Source organism: Centruroides sculpturatus, unplaced genomic scaffold (assembly GCF_000671375.1).
Source record: "Centruroides sculpturatus isolate CEXI.00-Female unplaced genomic scaffold, Cexi_2.0 scaffold331, whole genome shotgun sequence".
Taxonomy (NCBI): Eukaryota; Metazoa; Arthropoda; class Arachnida; order Scorpiones; family Buthidae; genus Centruroides; species Centruroides sculpturatus.
This window is the reverse complement of record NW_019384523.1, coordinates 519,822-545,577: the sequence shown is the minus strand read 5'-3', so window position 1 is coordinate 545,577 and position 25,756 is coordinate 519,822. Positions and strand designations below refer to the sequence as shown.

The following is a 25,756-nucleotide window of genomic DNA, read 5'->3' as shown; positions in this document are numbered from 1 at the left end:
CCTTGCACTATAACTTGAAATGTTGCTTCAGAAACACCATAAGCATTCCCTACTGTGCAAGCATATAAACCAGAATCGTTTCCTACAACTTTAGATTTAATTAGAGTAGCTTCAATACCAGTATTTATTTCTTGAAACCCGAAACGAAATCTGTAAAAATAAAAAATAAAATATAGCATTATTATAAGATAATTATGCAATTAAACTTATGTAATGAAATATTTTAAAGAAAACCTCTGAAGGATATTTTTAAAAAAAACTTATTGGATTGGTGAAATGAGACAGCGCAACACATGGGCAATCTGCCAAGGAGGGACGCCTCTCGGGAGAACTTTTTATCAGAAACTGACCTCTATTTAGATATTGGACACGAGAAGAAAACACGGAAAAGTTTACATGGCCTATGAGAAACTGGTCCCCATTTAGGTGTTAAACACGTGGAGAAAACCCGGAAAACCCCACGTGGCCAGCTTGTTAATGAAGCGCGCTAGTACAGTACATATGATCATTAGCACTTCACGATATGTTAAAAATCTCGTCCATCTTGGTTTGATGATGACGCGATGTTTCTGGGCTTCTTTTGATGGCATCGTCAGTATGAAATCTTACTGTTACACGTGCACGATTTCAAGATGCGATATTCCCGAACACGTGCCTACAACAAAGGTGCGGACACACGTGCATATCTGAAAGTATTGAGCCGGAAGTAGTTTCCCTCCACTAATCAACAAGGTCTATAAACAGAAGGTCTGGACACGATATCGTGATGCATCGCAGCAGTAGCCATATTGGGTCCTTTCAGGTTGTGTATACGGTGTTTCTAGAGCGAATTTGGTTATTTGTTTTTTTCAATCTCAATTAGTTGAATTTCTTGTTATCTATTTTTTTTAAATGGCTTGGTATTCAGCACCGAATTGTAAAAATTCTTCAGTCAAAGGTGTAAAATTGTTCCGTTTTTCCGCTGAAAGATCCATGAGAGTGATGATTTAAGAGTTAATATAATTAATGGTTTATTAATGGTTATATACAGAGAAACCAGATTTATTAGAATTGAATGATAATAAGATAATAAATTTCTATCGTAAATTATTGAAGAAATGTTGCTTGCCTTAAAGAATTTTTGTCCCAAAGTAACATTTTATTATTTAATAATGTACTCAACTTTCTTATTCTATGTTATTACATTAAGAAAAAACATGCTCTGCTTACATTTTAAAAGCTTTTTTTAAACAAATTTCTTTAGGACATTTAGCATTGCTTTTTCAGATTAAAAAAAAATATAAATTTATAACAAGAACCACATAATGTTATCATAAAAAATATTCACTAATCAATTATTTTTCATAAACATCTTACTTATATTAATTAAATTACTATTATTATTGTGAAGATTTTTATTGTGTGAGATTTGTAATTTAATAATAAATATTTTAATAAATAATTATTACTTGTTTAAAAGACTACAGAAAATTATTTTCCTCTTCTAGTTGATGTTTTCCTTTAGAAGGAACAACAGCCATACAAGATTGCTTGAATATATTCAATAAGAAACATTCAACTGAAATTTAGTGAATATTTTATAATTATTATTGCTTTAAACTTCATATTTTGATACAAATGATTCTATTTGCTACATATACTGTCTTTTAGTATGAGCATATTGCATTTTCTGAAGTAACAGTTATAGTGAAGTTGAAAAATACAATATCAGGTTACTACTAATAGAGATTTCTTTTAAATATTTTGTTATTAGATGAAAACAAAAATCTAGTATATAAACTAATATAAACTGTTTTAATATTTAACACTTATTCTAAAATGTTTGCACTATGCATCATTAAAGTGGTTTTAATTAATCCTGTTAAATTATATTAAAACATGGTTCTCAGATCAATACTAGTCTATAGACTGTTTGTGGTAAGGTTTTAGTTTTCTGACAGGTTGTATAATAACATTACATAAATTATTAAACAGAATAAATATTATAATATGTTATTTGTGGACTGAAAACAGACTTTAAAATTTAAAATAAAATACAGTAATTGAAATTAAAACTTTCAGTCATTTAAATTAATATTTCATATTAATTAAAAGTAATGGAACATAGTACAAATTGCATATTGCATTTGTAATTGCATGATCATTTTATTATTTGAAATTATAAAAGGAATTCCGTGGCTCGAACTCAAAGGAACCTACAGTACATAGAATGAAATCTATACAGTGACCTTGGAACTATGGACCCAATATGGCGCCCTCCATAAGGAAAATTGGTGTTCTGACCTTATGTTTATAGATCTTTCTAATTAACGCGCTACAAGAGGACACTAACGCGTGCTGCAACGTTAGTAGTGAGAACCGTAACGATTATGCGCTTAGTTGTAGTATTTTTGAATTAAGTATCCAGAAACATCCAATTAGTAATTAAAGGTTGAAAAAATACGATGTTTACCGAAAACGGAGCTAGAAAAAAATCCGTTATTCCGAGTTACTGATCAGCTAAAAGGAGGTAAATATACATTGATTTGGTGGAACCCGGAGGAAAAAATCCGCGATCCGTTAAAACGAGATTCTACTGTATATAAAAAGTTATTATTATTGTTATTTATTTGTGACAGTTTTATCTCCTTAACTGCAAAATTTTCAATCTTAAACATAGAAAATCACTTTAATATTTAAAACAAATAGTTATAACAATAAAGATATAAAATATAATAAATGATTCTATAAAAATATACAAGAAAATCAACCAAACATTTACTATCTCTTGATAATTATAAGATATAAAGTTAAATTTCTATAAAATATCGAATTTATTTAAGAGAATAAGATAAAAACCAATCTAAAAATTGAAACATTATGTACTAAAGTTTATATTTTCTTCTTTATTTTACGATATAAAATAGATTTTTAAAGAAAATGTTATCTAGTTCAACTTTGTAAAATAAATAATATTTTTCCGTGTTATAAAAAATACATATTCTGATAAAAAATTTACAGAAAAAAAGCTAATAAAATGCCATATAAACTCCATATATATTTTAAAGTTTATAATTATAGGCATTTGATAGACTGGAAGCGAGTTAAAATTCGTATATTTTTGACAGATTTATTTGATCAATATCCATATTTTTTTATTATTAAAGACGTTGATATTATTACAGATCTCACATAAAAATTTATTTATTTTTTATTTTTTTAATAAATTAATAACTTATCATTTGATGCTTGATACGATAAAAATGAAAACAGTTGATATAAAGCGAAAGAAAGGGATAAAGATAATATTTTATTTGAACGAAAGGGAGGAAGAAAAAATACATATTACTTGAAAATGCATTCTGAGTATTATGAAAAGAAATATATATATATATTTTTTTCCTTAAGTGTCGTCTTTCTTGCACTTAAAAACAAACATTATTTATAAATTATTGTATCAATTTATTAATGGTCCATTAACGTGCAAAAAATGATAATGATAAACAATAAAATTCCGTTATTGTAATTACTTAATGGCAAGTTGGATAATTATCATTAAAAATATCGAATTTTTATTCACTCTTAAACTTAATAAATGTTATAAATTCAAAGTTAAATTTTATTGAAAAAAGAAGAAAGATTGTAGAAAAATGAAAATTCCTGTTGAAATTGCGTGTATCGACTGAAAGCGTTATTTTCTTTTCTTTTCCGTCTGTAGGATAATTAAAGTTAGATTTCGTCAACAATGTTGTCAGACTAAATCAATTTAAAACTATACTTTGTCATTTTCGATTTTAGCATTTGATAGGTTTGTATGTTATTTATTTGTTCCTTTGCTTATTGCATTTTCTGTGAGAAACGAAATTTATCAAGACACGAAAAGCAGATATTTTATTTTTATTTTTATTCGACGAAATTAATAAACAGATTTAATTAAGAATTTTAATAAGAGAGAAAGAGAGATTTTAATAAATAAAGATGAATGCATCCGAGATGACAAAATGCCATTTTCCCTATCGAATCTATTGAAAAATCTCCAATAGATAAATGATTTATTAAATTTTTTTTTTAAATTGCGAATTGTATTATAAATTCTTTTAGAAATTAACTGAAGTTAAATTAAATATTTGATTGGATAGTCAGCCCGTAAGGAATTATTCTATCATCTTGAACGATTTCAATTCGAATCATATTTTAGAATATTATGTTTTGATTTTTTAGATTGAATCACTCTTCGTCTACTAACTCTTAAATAAGAGCCAGGTTTTCATAGAAGTCTTTCTACGCAAGTCGCCTAAGTATTGCATTGTTTTATTTCATCAATCCATCCACCTCTACAAAATTCAATTCATTAAATACATAAAAATTTTAATTCTGATCACTTCTAATAGATATCTTATATACAGAGTGTAGATATAGTACAAACATTGCTCCGGGCGGCTAACCGTATACTGTATTATGCAACCTAGCAGAGAAGTCTCACACGGTTTCAGCAGTCATTTTTTGACAGTGTCCAGCCGCTTCTCCTTTACGTATTTTAATCAAACAAAAAACGGATTTTACTGTTCTTAATAAACTCTACGACTTTGTTACTTAAACTATGCCGTTATTTTCCATAGGACCCGAGATAGGATTTATCCCATGCGAAAGGGGTTAGGGATGCATGGCATTCAAACCACCCATTACCTATATTTCAGTGTTACTTAGTTACTTCGTAGTAGACACTGTATATATTTCTATCTATACCTTCTAATTATTTTTTATGGATAAATTAAAACAGTCAAATAAACATTCTATTCTATACACAAAAGTTAATCCATTATTCATGTATTATACAAGTAAACATTGTTATATTGTTTTAATATTGATTGAATAATAATTCTCACTAATTAACTTTATTACAGACAAGTTTTATTAAATAATTAACCTATAAACAAATTAATAGTTTTTAAAGCTGATTTGCAGTAATTAGCTTAATGTAGTATATTTATGTTTTAAGAAATTATTAATTAACAAATTATCAAAAGATCATAGGCCTACATCATTACTTTGAATTATATATTACATCATTATAATATATTTAATAGGATTTCATTATAATTTGCAATAGAATTCACATATAGAATGCCAACTAAAGACTATTTACGTAAAGTTATAATAATTTTAGAAAATAATTGCTTTTTGATATTCCTTAAACAATACAGCAGTTTCTATTGTAAGTTTTATTTTCTAGATAAGATTTATAACCTGGATACAGTGCATAAATAAGCTGAGATTATATACTTTTGTAAGTAGTTTACTACAAACGTCATTTTCTCAAATGAAATATGATATTTCATGGAAGGAGTTTCTATAAAAAAATCACATTATTTTTTATGTTATATTATTGACAAAGGTTAAAGGTTAAAACTAAAAGTTAAGGCAATGAAATATCGATCTTCTGATTTGATAATCGAAGAATCTACATTATGCATTTTTATAACAATTCGAATGTATATGCCTCTATTAATGCAAGTTTTCAACTAAAATTATTCTAAGGCACATTAAAATCGATATTAATTTCAAATTATTACATACCAAGGTAAATATATATATATACCTTTTATCTGATTCCCTAATAAATATTTTATTGAAAATATTTAAGAATTTTCCCAATAAACCAAAGATTTGTAGGATTGATAGGATAAGGTAACGCAACACGTGGGCGATATGCCAAAGAGGAGCCTTTTCGGAGGATTTTCTATGGAAACTGGCTCCTATTTAGCTGTTAGATACGCGAAGAAAACCCGGAAAACTTCATATGGCCAGCATATTAGTCAAGCGCGAATTCACAGCCACCAGTGTTCAGTAGTTTTATCCACTCGGTCGCTGGTGGGCGATCAAAGGAAAATTCGAAATATTTTCAAAATTTTAAAGAAACATCAATAAATAATAGTGAGAAATTACAAGTAAACAAAGGGAAACGTTAAAAATTGTAATTAAACAATTAACTTCAAACAGAATTATTCTTAACTTTTCAAACGATACTTTTCGCCTAAAACAAAACGAAAAATATAATTTAAAAACATCGAATTTACAAAAAAAACTTCATATCAGTTTATTGCTTATTACACAAGGATCGATACCATTTACATTTTCTAAATAAAATAAATTTAATTACCAAAGAAAATCGAAAAACTCTTCGACTACACTCTACATTGTCCATTATTAAGAAAGAGTAGAACAAAAATTAAAAATTGAAAAATATTGTAAAACAAATTAAATAAAAAAAATATTTTCTGTCTAACTAATATCAAATTCAAACATTCTGTAGTTAGAAATGATTGTTTTTTTAATTATAATTAAGTAAAAATGTATATTTAATTATAAAAATAATTAAATATAAAATACTATCCTCAATCAAAAATATTTAATACTAAAATTTAATAATTTCTTATTATTATATAATATCTGGTCTCTCTAATATGTAAAAACATATTTTATTATTATATTTCTTAGTTTAAAAATATTCAATGTGTAGGTTTTTAAATGGTTTATTTGGTTTGATGTAATAAGAGAAGTAAAATGCCAAGGGGGTGCCTCCCGGGAGGATTATCTATGGGGAAACTGAAGAAAACCCGGAAAACTCCACGTAGTTTATTAGAAACTGGCTCCTATTTAGGTGCTAACACTTCGAATAGATCATATGATAAATTCTGAGTCAATAAACGAAGTCAAAGGCGTCAAACTTTATTAATTTTGGCCACCTTTTGGTCTTCCTACATTAAACTCTTCTCTTAACATAGAGTCAAATTGTATGAAGTCCCAAAACATTTTACTGTTACAGCAAATTTTAGTGACCAAGTTACAACTAGGATAATTAATATAACACTAATTATTATAATGTAAATTATTTGATTCCATTATGTAAATGATAAAAAGTGACACGAAATAATTTACGATGAAACACAATTATATAAAAATCGTTTTAAATTTAATTGTTTTTAGTACAATTTGATGTCCTGTTCTACGTAATATAAAAGCCATATTTATGAAATTTATTATTGGTCAGGGCCGTCGAAAACTTGGTATGGGGCTCGGGGTAGAGCAGACTCTTTTTCTCTGTAGAGGGCCCTTTTTTTGCCTGTTTTTTGAACACCTAATTTACACAGAGAATGTTTCTTTATTAATTCCTAAAATTGGTCCTTAGGTTTTTCCCGGGCTCGCAGAAAAATCCCAGCTTTCCCCCTCTCGACGGCCCTGATTATAATTTAAAGTATTTTAAATCAGAAGCAATTTAAATATGTCATGTGTGATAGTAATAAAATATATTAAATATTTCGTTGAAATGTTTTAAAGGGAATATAAATTAAACAAGAAAAAGTAGAAGTGCTTTAAATAAGTTACGTTTATGATAAAGTATTAGAATTGGTTTTTTTTTCTTACCATAAAGTATTTTGTTTGTAGCAACCGAAAGTCTATAAAGTAAATTACTTGAAACGTCGATATAAATTTCAACATATTAAATAATCCTGAAAGTTTCTAAAGTGAACAATATTTGATGCAATATTGTTGATAAAATAAAACATAAGTAAAATAATATTTTATTAAAAAATATATATATATACTGTAACTTTATCATCGTTGATTTTAAATATTTTTAAATTATATTATAAGCTTGTGAGACGTTCAAATATCTTCAATATAAATGTTCTCTTTTTTAATCTCCTCCCCTCATCATCGCCAGTCATTAGAAATGAAGGTGCTCCATCCCATAATTATGTCATCAGGCCAGAAGTTTAAACCATTCGCAAATACACAGGAATCATTTTCAGACAATTTTGTGATGACTGGAAAGAAAAATAAACGACGGGTAATATCTTACGTCATCAAAGACTCACTCTCCCTCCCCTATCGTCAGCAATCATCAGATAAAAAGGAACTCCCTTCCCCATAAACTGCTGACGTAGGTCTAATACTTTGGTCTCTTTTTTTATATTGTTTATCTAATTTAATTCATTGTACGTAGTATAAACCAGGGCTTGCTCGGTATTGACCTCTTAGGGGTCGATAAAAGTTTGAGTGGGGTTAATAAAACTTTGTAAATATAAAAAAATGTATTAAAATTGTACTGCAAATTTTGTATACTTTATTAATTACTTCTTATAAAGAGGAGTTAAAAAATTATTTTACACTTGTATAAAGTACCTTTTAAATATTTTTTAAAATTGTTCATTTTATAATTAATATAACAAAATGAAGTATTTACACCTATCAGAATTCTTTATCTGTACTAATACAAAACATACATAAACTATTAACTATGTTTTTAAAATAATTCTTTCCGTTTCTCTATACGAATACATCAATTCAAATTGATATAAAAGAATTTATAACTTAATAAATAAACAATTTAAAATTTAAAATATGCTTGGTCATGTATAAAATAAGGACCAGGCGTATAGGCACTTCTTGACACTATGCGAAATGGGATGAATTTGGGGGTTTTTAACCTCCCTCAACTTACCATATATACTACCTCTCAAGTTTTGGCATGTATGGTTGGTTTAGGGGGGTTAAAATCCCGAAATGCATTCCATGTTGTACAGTAAGATCCAATAAAGTGTCACGAAGTGCCCATAAGTCTGGTGCCGGTTTTATAAATGACTAAGTATATTTAAATCATTAAATCATACAGAATACTTTACAGATAAATAATTTAAATGTATAATTTCAATATTTTAGTCATATATAACCGCGAATTGATCTGACTTTACATAAATCATAATTTTTCATCATTTATAAAGATAGACAACATACAGTATGTAAAATGTAAGACTAGATGACACTTTCAAAGAAAAGATTTAGTTGCATCTTTACAGAACAATTCCTTAACAGAATAGCTATCGATAATGATTAAAGATAAGAAAAATCTTCGAACAGAAACGAAGGAAAGTTAAATCATGTAAGTTACTGTAAGTAATATAGTAGCTGTCACGACTGTTTGAAAAATGGCATCTCAAAAGCAGATGGAAAATAAATTACTATTACTTAGGGAAAATATAATTTATGAAAACAATTAAGCTTGGATAAAGAATAATAAGAGACGAGTCAAACGAGAATTATGAAGGATAATAAAACTGTAAAGATAGAGATAATAACGGCGCTCGATGGAATATGGATTACGAACTGAGCTACATCCAAGATGATGTCATAAACTAATAGCTTCGATTCAATGAAAGTTTGTTATGTTAAAAAGAAATTAATTCTGTTAAATTCTGCTTTAAACTGTATATATATAATGATAACGTATTTGATGATGAGATTATTCATTTAAAATCTTCAATTTTCATCAGTAATTTCGACAATGATTGATATTCTTTCTTGGTTTTATTGATTTTCTAAATTATATATGTAGTAGCAAATTTTTTAAAAATGGGAAAACATACAAATATTTTATTAAATTAAAAATTTACAACTCTACAATTAATTTTAAACTTGTCGAGTAAGCAAAACAAACAGATATTTTTGTTTTTATGTTTGTATTTTTACTTAAAAAAGGTACGAAATTTTGTTGACAGAAATATGTATTTGTGTGTGTGTGTGTGTGTGTGTTTTGTATGCAATTAACATCTGACATATTTTGCTTATTTTCTTTTCAGTTTATTCATTGATTTAAAATATATATACATAAACAAGCAAGTAAAAAAATATCAAATATATTATCAATACAAATTCTGTATTCCCAATGTATTTAATACAAATTGTTTTTGATTCGTAAACTTCATCTAGAAAATGAATTTATCTGAGTTTAAATTATTTANTAATAAATAATTATTACTTGTTTAAAAGACTACAGAAAATTATTTTCCTCTTCTAGTTGATGTTTTCCTTTAGAAGGAACAACAGCCATACAAGATTGCTTGAATATATTCAATAAGAAACATTCAACTGAAATTTAGTGAATATTTTATAATTATTATTGCTTTAAACTTCATATTTTGATACAAATGATTCTATTTGCTACATATACTGTCTTTTAGTATGAGCATATTGCATTTTCTGAAGTAACAGTTATAGTGAAGTTGAAAAATACAATATCAGGTTACTACTAATAGAGATTTCTTTTAAATATTTTGTTATTAGATGAAAACAAAAATCTAGTATATAAACTAATATAAACTGTTTTAATATTTAACACTTATTCTAAAATGTTTGCACTATGCATCATTAAAGTGGTTTTAATTAATCCTGTTAAATTATATTAAAACATGGTTCTCAGATCAATACTAGTCTATAGACTGTTTGTGGTAAGGTTTTAGTTTTCTGACAGGTTGTATAATAACATTACATAAATTATTAAACAGAATAAATATTATAATATGTTATTTGTGGACTGAAAACAGACTTTAAAATTTAAAATAAAATACAGTAATTGAAATTAAAACTTTCAGTCATTTAAATTAATATTTCATATTAATTAAAAGTAATGGAACATAGTACAAATTGCATATTGCATTTGTAATTGCATGATCATTTTATTATTTGAAATTATAAAAGGAATTCCGTGGCTCGAACTCAAAGGAACCTACAGTACATAGAATGAAATCTATACAGTGACCTTGGAACTATGGACCCAATATGGCGCCCTCCATAAGGAAAATTGGTGTTCTGACCTTATGTTTATAGATCTTTCTAATTAACGCGCTACAAGAGGACACTAACGCGTGCTGCAACGTTAGTAGTGAGAACCGTAACGATTATGCGCTTAGTTGTAGTATTTTTGAATTAAGTATCCAGAAACATCCAATTAGTAATTAAAGGTTGAAAAAATACGATGTTTACCGAAAACGGAGCTAGAAAAAAATCCGTTATTCCGAGTTACTGATCAGCTAAAAGGAGGTAAATATACATTGATTTGGTGGAACCCGGAGGAAAAAATCCGCGATCCGTTAAAACGAGATTCTACTGTATATAAAAAGTTATTATTATTGTTATTTATTTGTGACAGTTTTATCTCCTTAACTGCAAAATTTTCAATCTTAAACATAGAAAATCACTTTAATATTTAAAACAAATAGTTATAACAATAAAGATATAAAATATAATAAATGATTCTATAAAAATATACAAGAAAATCAACCAAACATTTACTATCTCTTGATAATTATAAGATATAAAGTTAAATTTCTATAAAATATCGAATTTATTTAAGAGAATAAGATAAAAACCAATCTAAAAATTGAAACATTATGTACTAAAGTTTATATTTTCTTCTTTATTTTACGATATAAAATAGATTTTTAAAGAAAATGTTATCTAGTTCAACTTTGTAAAATAAATAATATTTTTCCGTGTTATAAAAAATACATATTCTGATAAAAAATTTACAGAAAAAAAGCTAATAAAATGCCATATAAACTCCATATATATTTTAAAGTTTATAATTATAGGCATTTGATAGACTGGAAGCGAGTTAAAATTCGTATATTTTTGACAGATTTATTTGATCAATATCCATATTTTTTTATTATTAAAGACGTTGATATTATTACAGATCTCACATAAAAATTTATTTATTTTTTATTTTTTTAATAAATTAATAACTTATCATTTGATGCTTGATACGATAAAAATGAAAACAGTTGATATAAAGCGAAAGAAAGGGATAAAGATAATATTTTATTTGAACGAAAGGGAGGAAGAAAAAATACATATTACTTGAAAATGCATTCTGAGTATTATGAAAAGAAATATATATATATATTTTTTTCCTTAAGTGTCGTCTTTCTTGCACTTAAAAACAAACATTATTTATAAATTATTGTATCAATTTATTAATGGTCCATTAACGTGCAAAAAATGATAATGATAAACAATAAAATTCCGTTATTGTAATTACTTAATGGCAAGTTGGATAATTATCATTAAAAATATCGAATTTTTATTCACTCTTAAACTTAATAAATGTTATAAATTCAAAGTTAAATTTTATTGAAAAAAGAAGAAAGATTGTAGAAAAATGAAAATTCCTGTTGAAATTGCGTGTATCGACTGAAAGCGTTATTTTCTTTTCTTTTCCGTCTGTAGGATAATTAAAGTTAGATTTCGTCAACAATGTTGTCAGACTAAATCAATTTAAAACTATACTTTGTCATTTTTGATTTTAGCATTTGATAGGTTTGTATGTTATTTATTTGTTCCTTTGCTTATTGCATTTTCTGTGAGAAACGAAATTTATCAAGACACGAAAAGCAGATATTTTATTTTTATTTTTATTCGACGAAATTAATAAACAGATTTAATTAAGAATTTTAATAAGAGAGAAAGAGAGATTTTAATAAATAAAGATGAATGCATCCGAGATGACAAAATGCCATTTTCCCTATCGAATCTATTGAAAAACCCCAAAAAAAAAAAGAATTAATAAAATTTTTTTTTTAAATTGCGAATTGTATTATAAATTCTTTTAGAAATTAACTGAAGTTAAATTAAATATTTGATTGGATAGTCAGCCCGTAAGGAATTATTCTATCATCTTGAACGATTTCAATTCGAATCATATTTTAGAATATTATGTTTTGATTTTTTAGATTGAATCACTCTGCGTCTACTAACTCTTAAATAAGAGCCAGGTTTTCATAGAAGTCTTTCTACGCAAGTCGCCTAAGTATTGCATTGTTTTATTTCATCAATCCATCCACCTCTACAAAATTCAATTCATTAAATACATAAAAATTTTAATTCTGATCACTTCTAATAGATATCTTATATACAGAGTGTAGATATAGTACAAACATTGCTCCGGGCGGCTAACCGTATACTGTATTATGCAACCTAGCAGAGAAGTCTCACACGGTTTCAGCAGTCATTTTTTGACAGTGTCCAGCCGCTTCTCCTTTACGTATTTTAATCAAACAAAAAACGGATTTTACTGTTCTTAATAAACTCTACGACTTTGTTACTTAAACTATGCCGTTATTTTCCATAGGACCCGAGATAGGATTTATCCCATGCGAAAGGGGTTAGGGATGCATGGCATTCAAACCACCCATTACCTATATTTCAGTGTTACTTAGTTACTTCGTAGTAGACACTGTATATATTTCTATCTATACCTTCTAATTATTTTTTATGGATAAATTAAAACAGTCAAATAAACATTCTATTCTATACACAAAAGTTAATCCATTATTCATGTATTATACAAGTAAACATTGTTATATTGTTTTAATATTGATTGAATAATAATTCTCACTAATTAACTTTATTACAGACAAGTTTTATTAAATAATTAACCTATAAACAAATTAATAGTTTTTAAAGCTGATTTGCAGTAATTAGCTTAATGTAGTATATTTATGTTTTAAGAAATTATTAATTAACAAATTATCAAAAGATCATAGGCCTACATCATTACTTTGAATTATATATTACATCATTATAATATATTTAATAGGATTTCATTATAATTTGCAATAGAATTCACATATAGAATGCCAACTAAAGACTATTTACGTAAAGTTATAATAATTTTAGAAAATAATTGCTTTTTGATATTCCTTAAACAATACAGCAGTTTCTATTGTAAGTTTTATTTTCTAGATAAGATTTATAACCTGGATACAGTGCATAAATAAGCTGAGATAATATACTTTTGTAAGTAGTTTACTACAAACGTCATTTTCTCAAATGAAATATGATATTTCATGGAAGGAGTTTCTATAAAAAAATCACATTATTTTTTATGTTATATTATTGACAAAGGTTAAAGGTTAAAACTAAAAGTTAAGGCAATGAAATATCGATCTTCTGATTTGATAATCGAAGAATCTACATTATGCATTTTTATAACAATTCGAATGTATATGCCTCTATTAATGCAAGTTTTCAACTAAAATTATTCTAAGGCACATTAAAATCGATATTAATTTCAAATTATTACATACCAAGGTAAATATATATATATACCTTTTATCTGATTCCCTAATAAATATTTTATTGAAAATATTTAAGAATTTTCCCAATAAACCAAAGATTTGTAGGATTGATAGGATAAGGTAACGCAACACGTGGGCGATATGCCAAAGAGGAGCCTTTTCGGAGGATTTTCTATGGAAACTGGCTCCTATTTAGCTGTTAGATACGCGAAGAAAACCCGGAAAACTTCATATGGCCAGCATATTAGTCAAGCGCGAATTCACAGCCACCAGTGTTCAGTAGTTTTATCCACTCGGTCGCTGGTGGGCGATCAAAGGAAAATTCGAAATATTTTCAAAATTTTAAAGAAACATCAATAAATAATAGTGAGAAATTACAAGTAAACAAAGGGAAACGTTAAAAATTGTAATTAAACAATTAACTTCAAACAGAATTATTCTTAACTTTTCAAACGATACTTTTCGCCTAAAACAAAACGAAAAATATAATTTAAAAACATCGAATTTACAAAAAAAACTTCATATCAGTTTATTGCTTATTACACAAGGATCGATACCATTTACATTTTCTAAATAAAATAAATTTAATTGTTTTTAGTACAATTTGATGTCCTGTTCTACGTAATATAAAAGCCATATTTATGAAATTTATTATTGGTCAGGGCCGTCGAAAACTTGGTATGGGGCTCGGGGTAGAGCAGACTCTTTTTCTCTGTAGAGGGCCCTTTTTTTGCCTGTTTTTTGAACACCTAATTTACACAGAGAATGTTTCTTTATTAATTCCTAAAATTGGTCCTTAGGTTTTTCCCGGGCTCGCAGAAAAATCCCAGCTTTCCCCCTCTCGACGGCCCTGATTATAATTTAAAGTATTTTAAATCAGAAGCAATTTAAATATGTCATGTGTGATAGTAATAAAATATATTAAATATTTCGTTGAAATGTTTTAAAGGGAATATAAATTAAACAAGAAAAAGTAGAAGTGCTTTAAATAAGTTACGTTTATGATAAAGTATTAGAATTGGTTTTTTTTTCTTACCATAAAGTATTTTGTTTGTAGCAACCGAAAGTCTATAAAGTAAATTACTTGAAACGTCGATATAAATTTCAACATATTAAATAATCCTGAAAGTTTCTAAAGTGAACAATATTTGATGCAATATTGTTGATAAAATAAAACATAAGTAAAATAATATTTTATTAAAAAATATATATATATACTGTAACTTTATCATCGTTGATTTTAAATATTTTTAAATTATATTATAAGCTTGTGAGACGTTCAAATATCTTCAATATAAATGTTCTCTTTTTTAATCTCCTCCCCTCATCATCGCCAGTCATTAGAAATGAAGGTGCTCCATCCCATAATTATGTCATCAGGCCAGAAGTTTAAACCATTCGCAAATACACAGGAATCATTTTCAGACAATTTTGTGATGACTGGAAAGAAAAATAAACGACGGGTAATATCTTACGTCATCAAAGACTCACTCTCCCTCCCCTATCGTCAGCAATCATCAGATAAAAAGGAACTCCCTTCCCCATAAACTGCTGACGTAGGTCTAATACTTTGGTCTCTTTTTTTATATTGTTTATCTAATTTAATTCATTGTACGTAGTATAAACCAGGGCTTGCTCGGTATTGACCTCTTAGGGGTCGATAAAAGTTTGAGTGGGGTTAATAAAACTTTGTAAATATAAAAAAATGTATTAAAATTGTACTGCAAATTTTGTATACTTTATTAATTACTTCTTATAAAGAGGAGTTAAAAAATTATTTTACACTTGTATAAAGTACCTTTTAAATATTTTTTAAAATTGTTCATTTTATAATTAATATAACAAAATGAAGTATTTACACCTATCAGAATTCTTTATCTGTACTAATACAAAACATACATAAACTATTAACTATGTTTTTAAAATAATTCTTTCCGTTTCTCTATACGAATACATCAATTCAAATTGATATAAAAGAATTTATAACTTAATAAATAAACAATTTAAAATTTAAAATATGCTTGGTCATGTATAAAATAAGGACCAGGCGTATAGGCACTTCTTGACACTATGCGAAATGGGATGAATTTGGGGGTTTTTAACCTCCCTCAACTTACCATATATACTACCTCTCAAGTTTTGGCATGTATGGTTGGTTTAGGGGGGTTAAAATCCCGAAATGCATTCCATGTTGTACAGTAAGATCCAATAAAGTGTCACGAAGTGCCCATAAGTCTGGTGCCGGTTTTATAAATGACTAAGTATATTTAAATCATTAAATCATACAGAATACTTTACAGATAAATAATTTAAATGTATAATTTCAATATTTTAGTCATATATAACCGCGAATTGATCTGACTTTACATAAATCATAATTTTTCATCATTTATAAAGATAGACAACATACAGTATGTAAAATGTAAGACTAGATGACACTTTAAAAGAAAAGATTTAGTTGCATCTTTACAGAACAATTCCTTAACAGAATAGCTATCGATAATGATTAAAGATAAGAAAAATCTTCGAACAGAAACGAAGGAAAGTTAAATCATGTAAGTTACTGTAAGTAATATAGTAGCTGTCACGACTGTTTGAAAAATGGCATCTCAAAAGCAGATGGAAAATAAATTACTATTACTTAGGGAAAATATAATTTATGAAAACAATTAAGCTTGGATAAAGAATAATAAGAGACGAGTCAAACGAGAATTATGAAGGATAATAAAACTGTAAAGATAGAGATAATAACGGCGCTCGATGGAATATGGATTACGAACTGAGCTACATCCAAGATGATGTCATAAACTAATAGCTTCGATTCAATGAAAGTTTGTTATGTTAAAAAGAAATTAATTCTGTTAAATTCTGCTTTAAACTGTATATATATAATGATAACGTATTTGATGATGAGATTATTCATTTAAAATCTTCAATTTTCATCAGTAATTTCGACAATGATTGATATTCTTTCTTGGTTTTATTGATTTTCTAAATTATATATGTAGTAGCAAATTTTTTAAAAATGGGAAAACATACAAATATTTTATTAAATTAAAAATTTACAACTCTACAATTAATTTTAAACTTGTCGAGTAAGCAAAACAAACAGATATTTTTGTTTTTATGTTTGTATTTTTACTTAAAAAAGGTACGAAATTTTGTTGACAGAAATATGTATTTGTGTGTGTGTGTGTGTGTGTGTTTTGTATGCAATTAACATCTGACATATTTTGCTTATTTTCTTTTCAGTTTATTCATTGATTTAAAATATATATACATAAACAAGCAAGTAAAAAAATATCAAATATATTATCAATACAAATTCTGTATTCCCAATGTATTTAATACAAATTGTTTTTGATTCGTAAACTTCATCTAGAAAATGAATTTATCTGAGTTTAAATTATTTATTTTATGATTAAATAGATCAGTCCAAAACTCGCATTAAAACATTTATTTACGGAGAAAACAACATTAAATTTAGTATTTTTCATTAAAATAAAATAAAAAAAGAATTTTGTATATTGAAAATTTCATTTTTATTATTTATATTTATCATAAATTCTTTATGTTATAAATCTTGTATGGTCATTAATTTCCAATGTTTACATTCGTTCAAAATTCATGACAAAATACTGAATAAAAAATAAAAATATATATATATAATAATAAGTTAAGATAATCTCTAATAAAGAATTAAATAAAAATTTTAATTTTAAAATATGAAAATTTATCTCTTATTATCTGCTTAAATATATTTAAATATGTACATAAAAAATAAGGTAAGATAATAAAAAAATAATAATGCTTTAATGTAATGTAAATGTTTTCTTAAATTTAAGAGAAAAATAACAATTTAATTATTTATTTTTCTTTTAAAAACATCCAATGAAAGAGGAAAAGGGAAATTTTGGAATTAAAAATAAATCATAATTAAATGTTTTTAAAAAAATGTAAATTTTATACTTTTACTTTTAAGATTTAAATGTAAGTTTTAAATATAAAATCATGGTAATTGCTCTCTCGGTAAAATAATTAGAAAATACCTAAGAGAGATTCATTTTCTGCAAGAATTTTTAGAAATTAAACATTCATTTTTTTAATATTTTTTTAATCTTTCAGTGTGAAATCCATCAAACAGTTTCGTGAGTAGAACAAATCAGTCGAAGGAGCAGAATTTTCATGCATGAGAAATGTAAAACTTTGATGCAAATTATCTAAGATGTTTTAGAATAAGATTAACAACCTTTGAATCTTACATAAATTGTTAGAAATAGATATACATCAATTTGCATAATGCATTTTTAAATACAAAAAAGAAACAATTTTCTTGAATTTTTAAGTATTCTTTCTTGAATTATAAAAAAACTTTCCACTTACGTGTCGTCTGTTCGATTGGATATGGTCACTCCATCTTTGCTCCAAGTCACTTCTAAAGGTAATTCTCCGCTGGCTGAACATAAAAGTTCTAGTGAAGAGTGAAGGCGAAATGTTTCTACTGTGTGCTCTGTTTCAAACTGGGGAGGAGCTAAGTAAATAAAAGAACAAGTTTAAACAATATAAAATCATCAATTAGGAGACCAAACTTTAAGGAGAGTTTGTTTATACTAAAATAAAAACTGGCCAAACATAAAAGCTTCGCAGAAGATAAACGTTTCCAGTCTGTTTTAAATTGAACTAAACTGATAAAAGACTAAGTTTGATATATAAAAATCATTAATAAGAGGCCAAATTAGGGAAATTTCTCTGTATATTTACAGAAAAACTTTTGCTATTCTTTAATGTAGTTAATGCTAATTTATAAGAACTAGAGTAAGTGTATGAGTTAAAAAATAGAAAAGAGAATTTTTTGAGTTTTTCTATGCTTAAAACATGAATTAACCGAATTTATTTATTATCAGCACTATAAGAAAAAAATTAGGGAAAGAAACTGAATTCAGGAATATAAAATTACTATATGAAAGCTCAACTGCTGCAATGAAATTATCAAATGAAAACAGTCTCATATATAAAAACAAATAATCGAAAGATAACAGAAGTATTTGCCGTTTTACTTGAGACAAAGATAAAGAAGAGCAAATTTAAGAATATAAAAATTTTCAATTAAGCTAAAATTGCTAGAGAATTTTTATTTACACAAAGATATTCAAACAATTAGGATAAGATGGTCGAAGTCATTGTGCGAGTGTAAAAAAAAGAAAAAAAAAATGTTCGTCGAGTACTCCGTTTAAATTGAGGTAGAACTAAACAAATAAAAAAAATGGCGTTTAAGAACATAAAATCTTTAATAAATCACCAATTAGAAGACCAAACACGGAGGGGGTCTTTGTTTATACAAAGATGATACAATAGCTTGGGATAAGTCCAGTACAGTCCAGAGACTCGAGCTTTATCAATCAATTTTTGTCAGGTTGTATGTCATCTTGTTGGCAGAAACTTATCTGCTACTTCCCATACACTGCGATAACAATGGCAGTTACTAAAATTAAACTTAGTAAAGTTTAGGTGTCATATGTTATTTGGAAAACGATTTCTATGTGAAAAAATAAAGATGCTTTTAAGAGTAATAACTGAAAGTACTGTACTTACTGTGAACAGTTATTGTTACTAGTTTGCTGATAGCTGCACCAACGTTGTTATTGGCTTGACATAGATAGTAACCACTGTTTGCGGATTCCACTTCTCTAATTCCTAGTGATCCGTTTCCATAGAGAATGTAATTGTAACTATTATATACTGGTTCGAATTCCCTTGCCATGATTCCTATAGAAGCGACAATAAATAATTATTTATAATACTATTAAATTTATTTTTATTAGATTATTTTATGATTAAAAATTTTAATCATACAAAAATTAAACTTATTCGTTTACAATAAATCTTAATGTCGAAATTTTTAGAATTTTTCAGGGAATTTTTTTTTCTTTTACTATTGATTAATTAACTCAAGAATTCCTTCGATGATAATTTGTCAGATTTAGCATTTTAATTATTTTTAAGCGGCTAAAAATTTGCATTTAAAGAATGTTAAACATCTCGAAAAGAATGATTTATCCTTTTTATTATTTGAAGGATAATAGTTTCTACATTCACATTAATAATCAATTCTTGTAACTTTATCTCACCTTGACTTTTTTTCCAGACGATAGTCGGAGGAGGAAGTCCTTCGGCTTTACAATCCAATGTTATTGATTGGCCTAAGATAACTGATGCATTTTCAGGTTCTATCAGCCAGTGAGGAGGAACTGCAAAGAATATTAATTTAAAAGTTTGTTGCTACTAACAAGCAAAATTTAAAAATTAAATTGCAAATATGATTGAAAACGCTATTACTTTGAAAATATTAAAAAAAAAATTATGATTAAAACTTTAAAAAAATAATCTTCATACCGTCTACGATCAAGAGAGCGCTGTGTGATGCAGAACCTCCTGCATTCTTAGCTAAACATGTGTAATTGCCAGCGTGATGACGTTTAACTTCGGAAAATACCAAAATAGAAAACATATCGTGTCTTTGAACAGTCAATCCAATTTCTGCAATTACCGATTGCCCATTCTTGAACCATTGCAAATCAAAAGGTGGATCGCCTTGATTAATGGCACACGTCAGAACCACTAATGTACCTTCACGTACACGCGGAGTTTCGAAAGGGATTATTTTCGGTGGCTCTTTTTATTTATTAAATAAAATTTAAACAAAAAATTAAAATTAAAATTAATAAAATATATATTATTAAAAATACTCTAATATCTTACTTGTAATAATTACTGCTACCGATCTCTTTTGAGATATTCCTTGACTACGAACGACGCATGTATAAGATCCCTGATCGTAATCTTTCTGTACTTCTTGCACCAATAAAGTACCGTTGGGATACGTGTAATGTCTTCTAGCTAGAGGAAGCTCGATTCCACCTTAAAATAAATATAAAAATTAATAGATATGTTATAAAACTCTTATCGATGACTATCAGAAAGTCTCAACGATATTCATAAATTCTCAATAATAATCTTCCTGTACCGGTAACAACATATCATTGAAATGAGTACGATTTCATCTAGTAGTTGCTATTACTTTAGTATAAAAAAAAAATTGCTAATGAATCAACTTTTTAACAATCTCATCGTCTACACGCACCAGATAGGATATATGTAAAGTTCTTAAGTATATCCATAAAATATGAAGTTCTAAATTTAAATTATGAGTGTAAGAAGAAAGCTATTTTCTTTCATTTCAAATTTCCTTTTAATGGCGATAGAGGTACTTAAATGTTATTTATAACATCATTCATGAATAAGAATTGCTATAGGAAATGCGATTGCGATTAAGTTATATTAATGGAACAGTCTGGACTTGCTTAACAGTCCAGGTTTTAATCCTTTCTTAAGGTTTGTTTGGATTTTACTTGTATATTTTATTGATGTTTTACTTAATTAAATATGTTTGCAAAAAGTAAAAAAAGAAATTAGAAAAAAAGCTACTCTAATTAGTAATTCTTCGATTAATGAATTGTTTTATCAAAGAAATATTGTATAATTTTTATTTTAAATATTTTTCGTCGGTATTATAAGTTTCTATCAATAAATGGAAACTCGAATGAGAAACATGATTTAATGAGCACCATATAGCTGNTTGTATGAAGTCCCAAAACATTTTACTGTTACAGCAAATTTTAGTGACCAAGTTACAACTAGGATAATTAATATAACACTAATTATTATAATGTAAATTATTTGATTCCATTATGTAAATGATAAAAAGTGACACGAAATAATTTACGATGAAACACAATTATATAAAAATCGTTTTAAATTTAATTGTTTTTAGTACAATTTGATGTCCTGTTCTACGTAATATAAAAGCCATATTTATGAAATTTATTATTGGTCAGGGCCGTCGAAAACTTGGTATGGGGCTCGGGGTAGAGCAGACTCTTTTTCTCTGTAGAGGGCCCTTTTTTTGCCTGTTTTTTGAACACCTAAGGTACACAGAGAATGTTTCTTTATTAATTCCTAAAATTGGTCCTTAGGTTTTTCCCGGGCTCGCAGAAAAATCCCAGCTTTCCCCCTCTCGACGGCCCTGATTATAATTTAAAGTATTTTAAATCAGAAGCAATTTAAATATGTCATGTGTGATAGTAATAAAATATATTAAATATTTCGTTGAAATGTTTTAAAGGGAATATAAATTAAACAAGAAAAAGTAGAAGTGCTTTAAATAAGTTACGTTTATGATAAAGTATTAGAATTGGTTTTTTTTTCTTACCATAAAGTATTTTGTTTGTAGCAACCGAAAGTCTATAAAGTAAATTACTTGAAACGTCGATATAAATTTCAACATATTAAATAATCCTGAAAGTTTCTAAAGTGAACAATATTTGATGCAATATTGTTGATAAAATAAAACATAAGTAAAATAATATTTTATTAAAAAATATATATATATACTGTAACTTTATCATCGTTGATTTTAAATATTTTTAAATTATATTATAAGCTTGTGAGACGTTCAAATATCTTCAATATAAATGTTCTCTTTTTTAATCTCCTCCCCTCATCATCGCCAGTCATTAGAAATGAAGGTGCTCCATCCCATAATTATGTCATCAGGCCAGAAGTTTAAACCATTCGCAAATACACAGGAATCATTTTCAGACAATTTTGTGATGACTGGAAAGAAAAATAAACGACGGGTAATATCTTACGTCATCAAAGACTCACTCTCCCTCCCCTATCGTCAGCAATCATCAGATAAAAAGGAACTCCCTTCCCCATAAACTGCTGACGTAGGTCTAATACTTTGGTCTCTTTTTTTATATTGTTTATCTAATTTAATTCATTGTACGTAGTATAAACCAGGGCTTGCTCGGTATTGACCTCTTAGGGGTCGATAAAAGTTTGAGTGGGGTTAATAAAACTTTGTAAATATAAAAAAATGTATTAAAATTGTACTGCAAATTTTGTATACTTTATTAATTACTTCTTATAAAGAGGAGTTAAAAAATTATTTTACACTTGTATAAAGTACCTTTTAAATATTTTTTAAAATTGTTCATTTTATAATTAATATAACACTAATTATTATAATGTAAATTATTTGATTCCATTATGTAAATGATAAAAAGTGACACGAAATAATTTACGATGAAACACAATTATATAAAAATCGTTTTAAATTTAATTGTTTTTAGTACAATTTGATGTCCTGTTCTACGTAATATAAAAGCCATATTTATGAAATTTATTATTGGTCAGGGCCGTCGAAAACTTGGTATGGGGCTCGGGGTAGAGCAGACTCTTTTTCTCTGTAGAGGGCCCTTTTTTTGCCTGTTTTTTGAACACCTAATTTACACAGAGAATGTTTCTTTATTAATTCCTAAAATTGGTCCTTAGGTTTTTCCCGGGCTCGCAGAAAAATCCCAGCTTTCCCCCTCTCGACGGCCCTGATTATAATTTAAAGTATTTTAAATCAGAAGCAATTTAAATATGTCATGTGTGATAGTAATAAAATATATTAAATATTTCGTTGAAATGTTTTAAAGGGAATATAAATTAAACAAGAAAAAGTAGAAGTGCTTTAAATAAGTTACGTTTATGATAAAGTATTAGAATTGGTTTTTTTTTCTTACCATAAAGTATTTTGTTTGTAGCAACCGAAAGTCTATAAAGTAAATTACTTGAAACGTCGATATAAATTTCAACATATTAAATAATCCTGAAAGTTTCTAAAGTGAACAATATTTGATGCAATATTGTTGATAAAATAAAACATAAGTAAAATAATATTTTATTAAAAAATATATATATATACTGTAACTTTATCATCGTTGATTTTAAATATTTTTAAATTATATTATAAGCTTGTGAGACGTTCAAATATCTTCAATATAAATGTTCTCTTTTTTAATCTCCTCCCCTCATCATCGCCAGTCATTAGAAATGAAGGTGCTCCATCCCATAATTATGTCATCAGGCCAGAAGTTTAAACCATTCGCAAATACACAGGAATCATTTTCAGACAATTTTGTGATGACTGGAAAGAAAAATAAACGACGGGTAATATCTTACGTCATCAAAGACTCACTCTCCCTCCCCTATCGTCAGCAATCATCAGATAAAAAGGAACTCCCTTCCCCATAAACTGCTGACGTAGGTCTAATACTTTGGTCTCTTTTTTTATATTGTTTATCTAATTTAATTCATTGTACGTAGTATAAACCAGGGCTTGCTCGGTATTGACCTCTTAGGGGTCGATAAAAGTTTGAGTGGGGTTAATAAAACTTTGTAAATATAAAAAAATGTATTAAAATTGTACTGCAAATTTTGTATACTTTATTAATTACTTCTTATAAAGAGGAGTTAAAAAATTATTTTACACTTGTATAAAGTACCTTTTAAATATTTTTTAAAATTGTTCATTTTATAATTAATATAACAAAATGAAGTATTTACACCTATCAGAATTCTTTATCTGTACTAATACAAAACATACATAAACTATTAACTATGTTTTTAAAATAATTCTTTCCGTTTCTCTATACGAATACATCAATTCAAATTGATATAAAAGAATTTATAACTTAATAAATAAACAATTTAAAATTTAAAATATGCTTGGTCATGTATAAAATAAGGACCAGGCGTATAGGCACTTCTTGACACTATGCGAAATGGGATGAATTTGGGGGTTTTTAACCTCCCTCAACTTACCATATATACTACCTCTCAAGTTTTGGCATGTATGGTTGGTTTAGGGGGGTTAAAATCCCGAAATGCATTCCATGTTGTACAGTAAGATCCAATAAAGTGTCACGAAGTGCCCATAAGTCTGGTGCCGGTTTTATAAATGACTAAGTATATTTAAATCATTAAATCATACAGAATACTTTACAGATAAATAATTTAAATGTATAATTTCAATATTTTAGTCATATATAACCGCGAATTGATCTGACTTTACATAAATCATAATTTTTCATCATTTATAAAGATAGACAACATACAGTATGTAAAATGTAAGACTAGATGACACTTTAAAAGAAAAGATTTAGTTGCATCTTTACAGAACAATTCCTTAACAGAATAGCTATCGATAATGATTAAAGATAAGAAAAATCTTCGAACAGAAACGAAGGAAAGTTAAATCATGTAAGTTACTGTAAGTAATATAGTAGCTGTCACGACTGTTTGAAAAATGGCATCTCAAAAGCAGATGGAAAATAAATTACTATTACTTAGGGAAAATATAATTTATGAAAACAATTAAGCTTGGATAAAGAATAATAAGAGACGAGTCAAACGAGAATTATGAAGGATAATAAAACTGTAAAGATAGAGATAATAACGGCGCTCGATGGAATATGGATTACGAACTGAGCTACATCCAAGATGATGTCATAAACTAATAGCTTCGATTCAATGAAAGTTTGTTATGTTAAAAAGAAATTAATTCTGTTAAATTCTGCTTTAAACTGTATATATATAATGATAACGTATTTGATGATGAGATTATTCATTTAAAATCTTCAATTTTCATCAGTAATTTCGACAATGATTGATATTCTTTCTTGGTTTTATTGATTTTCTAAATTATATATGTAGTAGCAAATTTTTTAAAAATGGGAAAACATACAAATATTTTATTAAATTAAAAATTTACAACTCTACAATTAATTTTAAACTTGTCGAGTAAGCAAAACAAACAGATATTTTTGTTTTTATGTTTGTATTTTTACTTAAAAAAGGTACGAAATTTTGTTGACAGAAATATGTATTTGTGTGTGTGTGTGTGTGTGTGTTTTGTATGCAATTAACATCTGACATATTTTGCTTATTTTCTTTTCAGTTTATTCATT

The 25,756-nt window shown here is 27.0% G+C and overlaps 1 protein-coding gene across 6 annotated transcripts in view; it reads right to left on the bottom strand.

Annotated features, from left to right (window-relative positions):
* Positions 1–25,756, bottom strand: part of LOC111622805 (Down syndrome cell adhesion molecule-like protein Dscam2) — a 53,027-nt gene that overhangs the window by 5,298 nt on the left and 21,973 nt on the right. For all 6 annotated transcript variants that reach the window (XR_002756340.1, XM_023365225.1, XM_023365226.1 and 3 more), the window contains exons 8-13: positions 20,658–20,816; positions 20,292–20,570; positions 20,027–20,146; positions 19,491–19,664; positions 18,282–18,429; positions 2–150 (exon numbers count right to left, since the gene is read on the bottom strand). Coding sequence is in view for 5 of the 6 variants with exons in the window: in XM_023365225.1 (XP_023220993.1) it covers positions 2–150; positions 18,282–18,429; positions 19,491–19,664; positions 20,027–20,146; positions 20,292–20,570; positions 20,658–20,816 (1,029 nt within the window). In the remaining variant the exon portion in view is untranslated. The remainder of the gene's footprint in view (position 1; positions 151–18,281; positions 18,430–19,490; positions 19,665–20,026; positions 20,147–20,291; positions 20,571–20,657; positions 20,817–25,756) is intronic.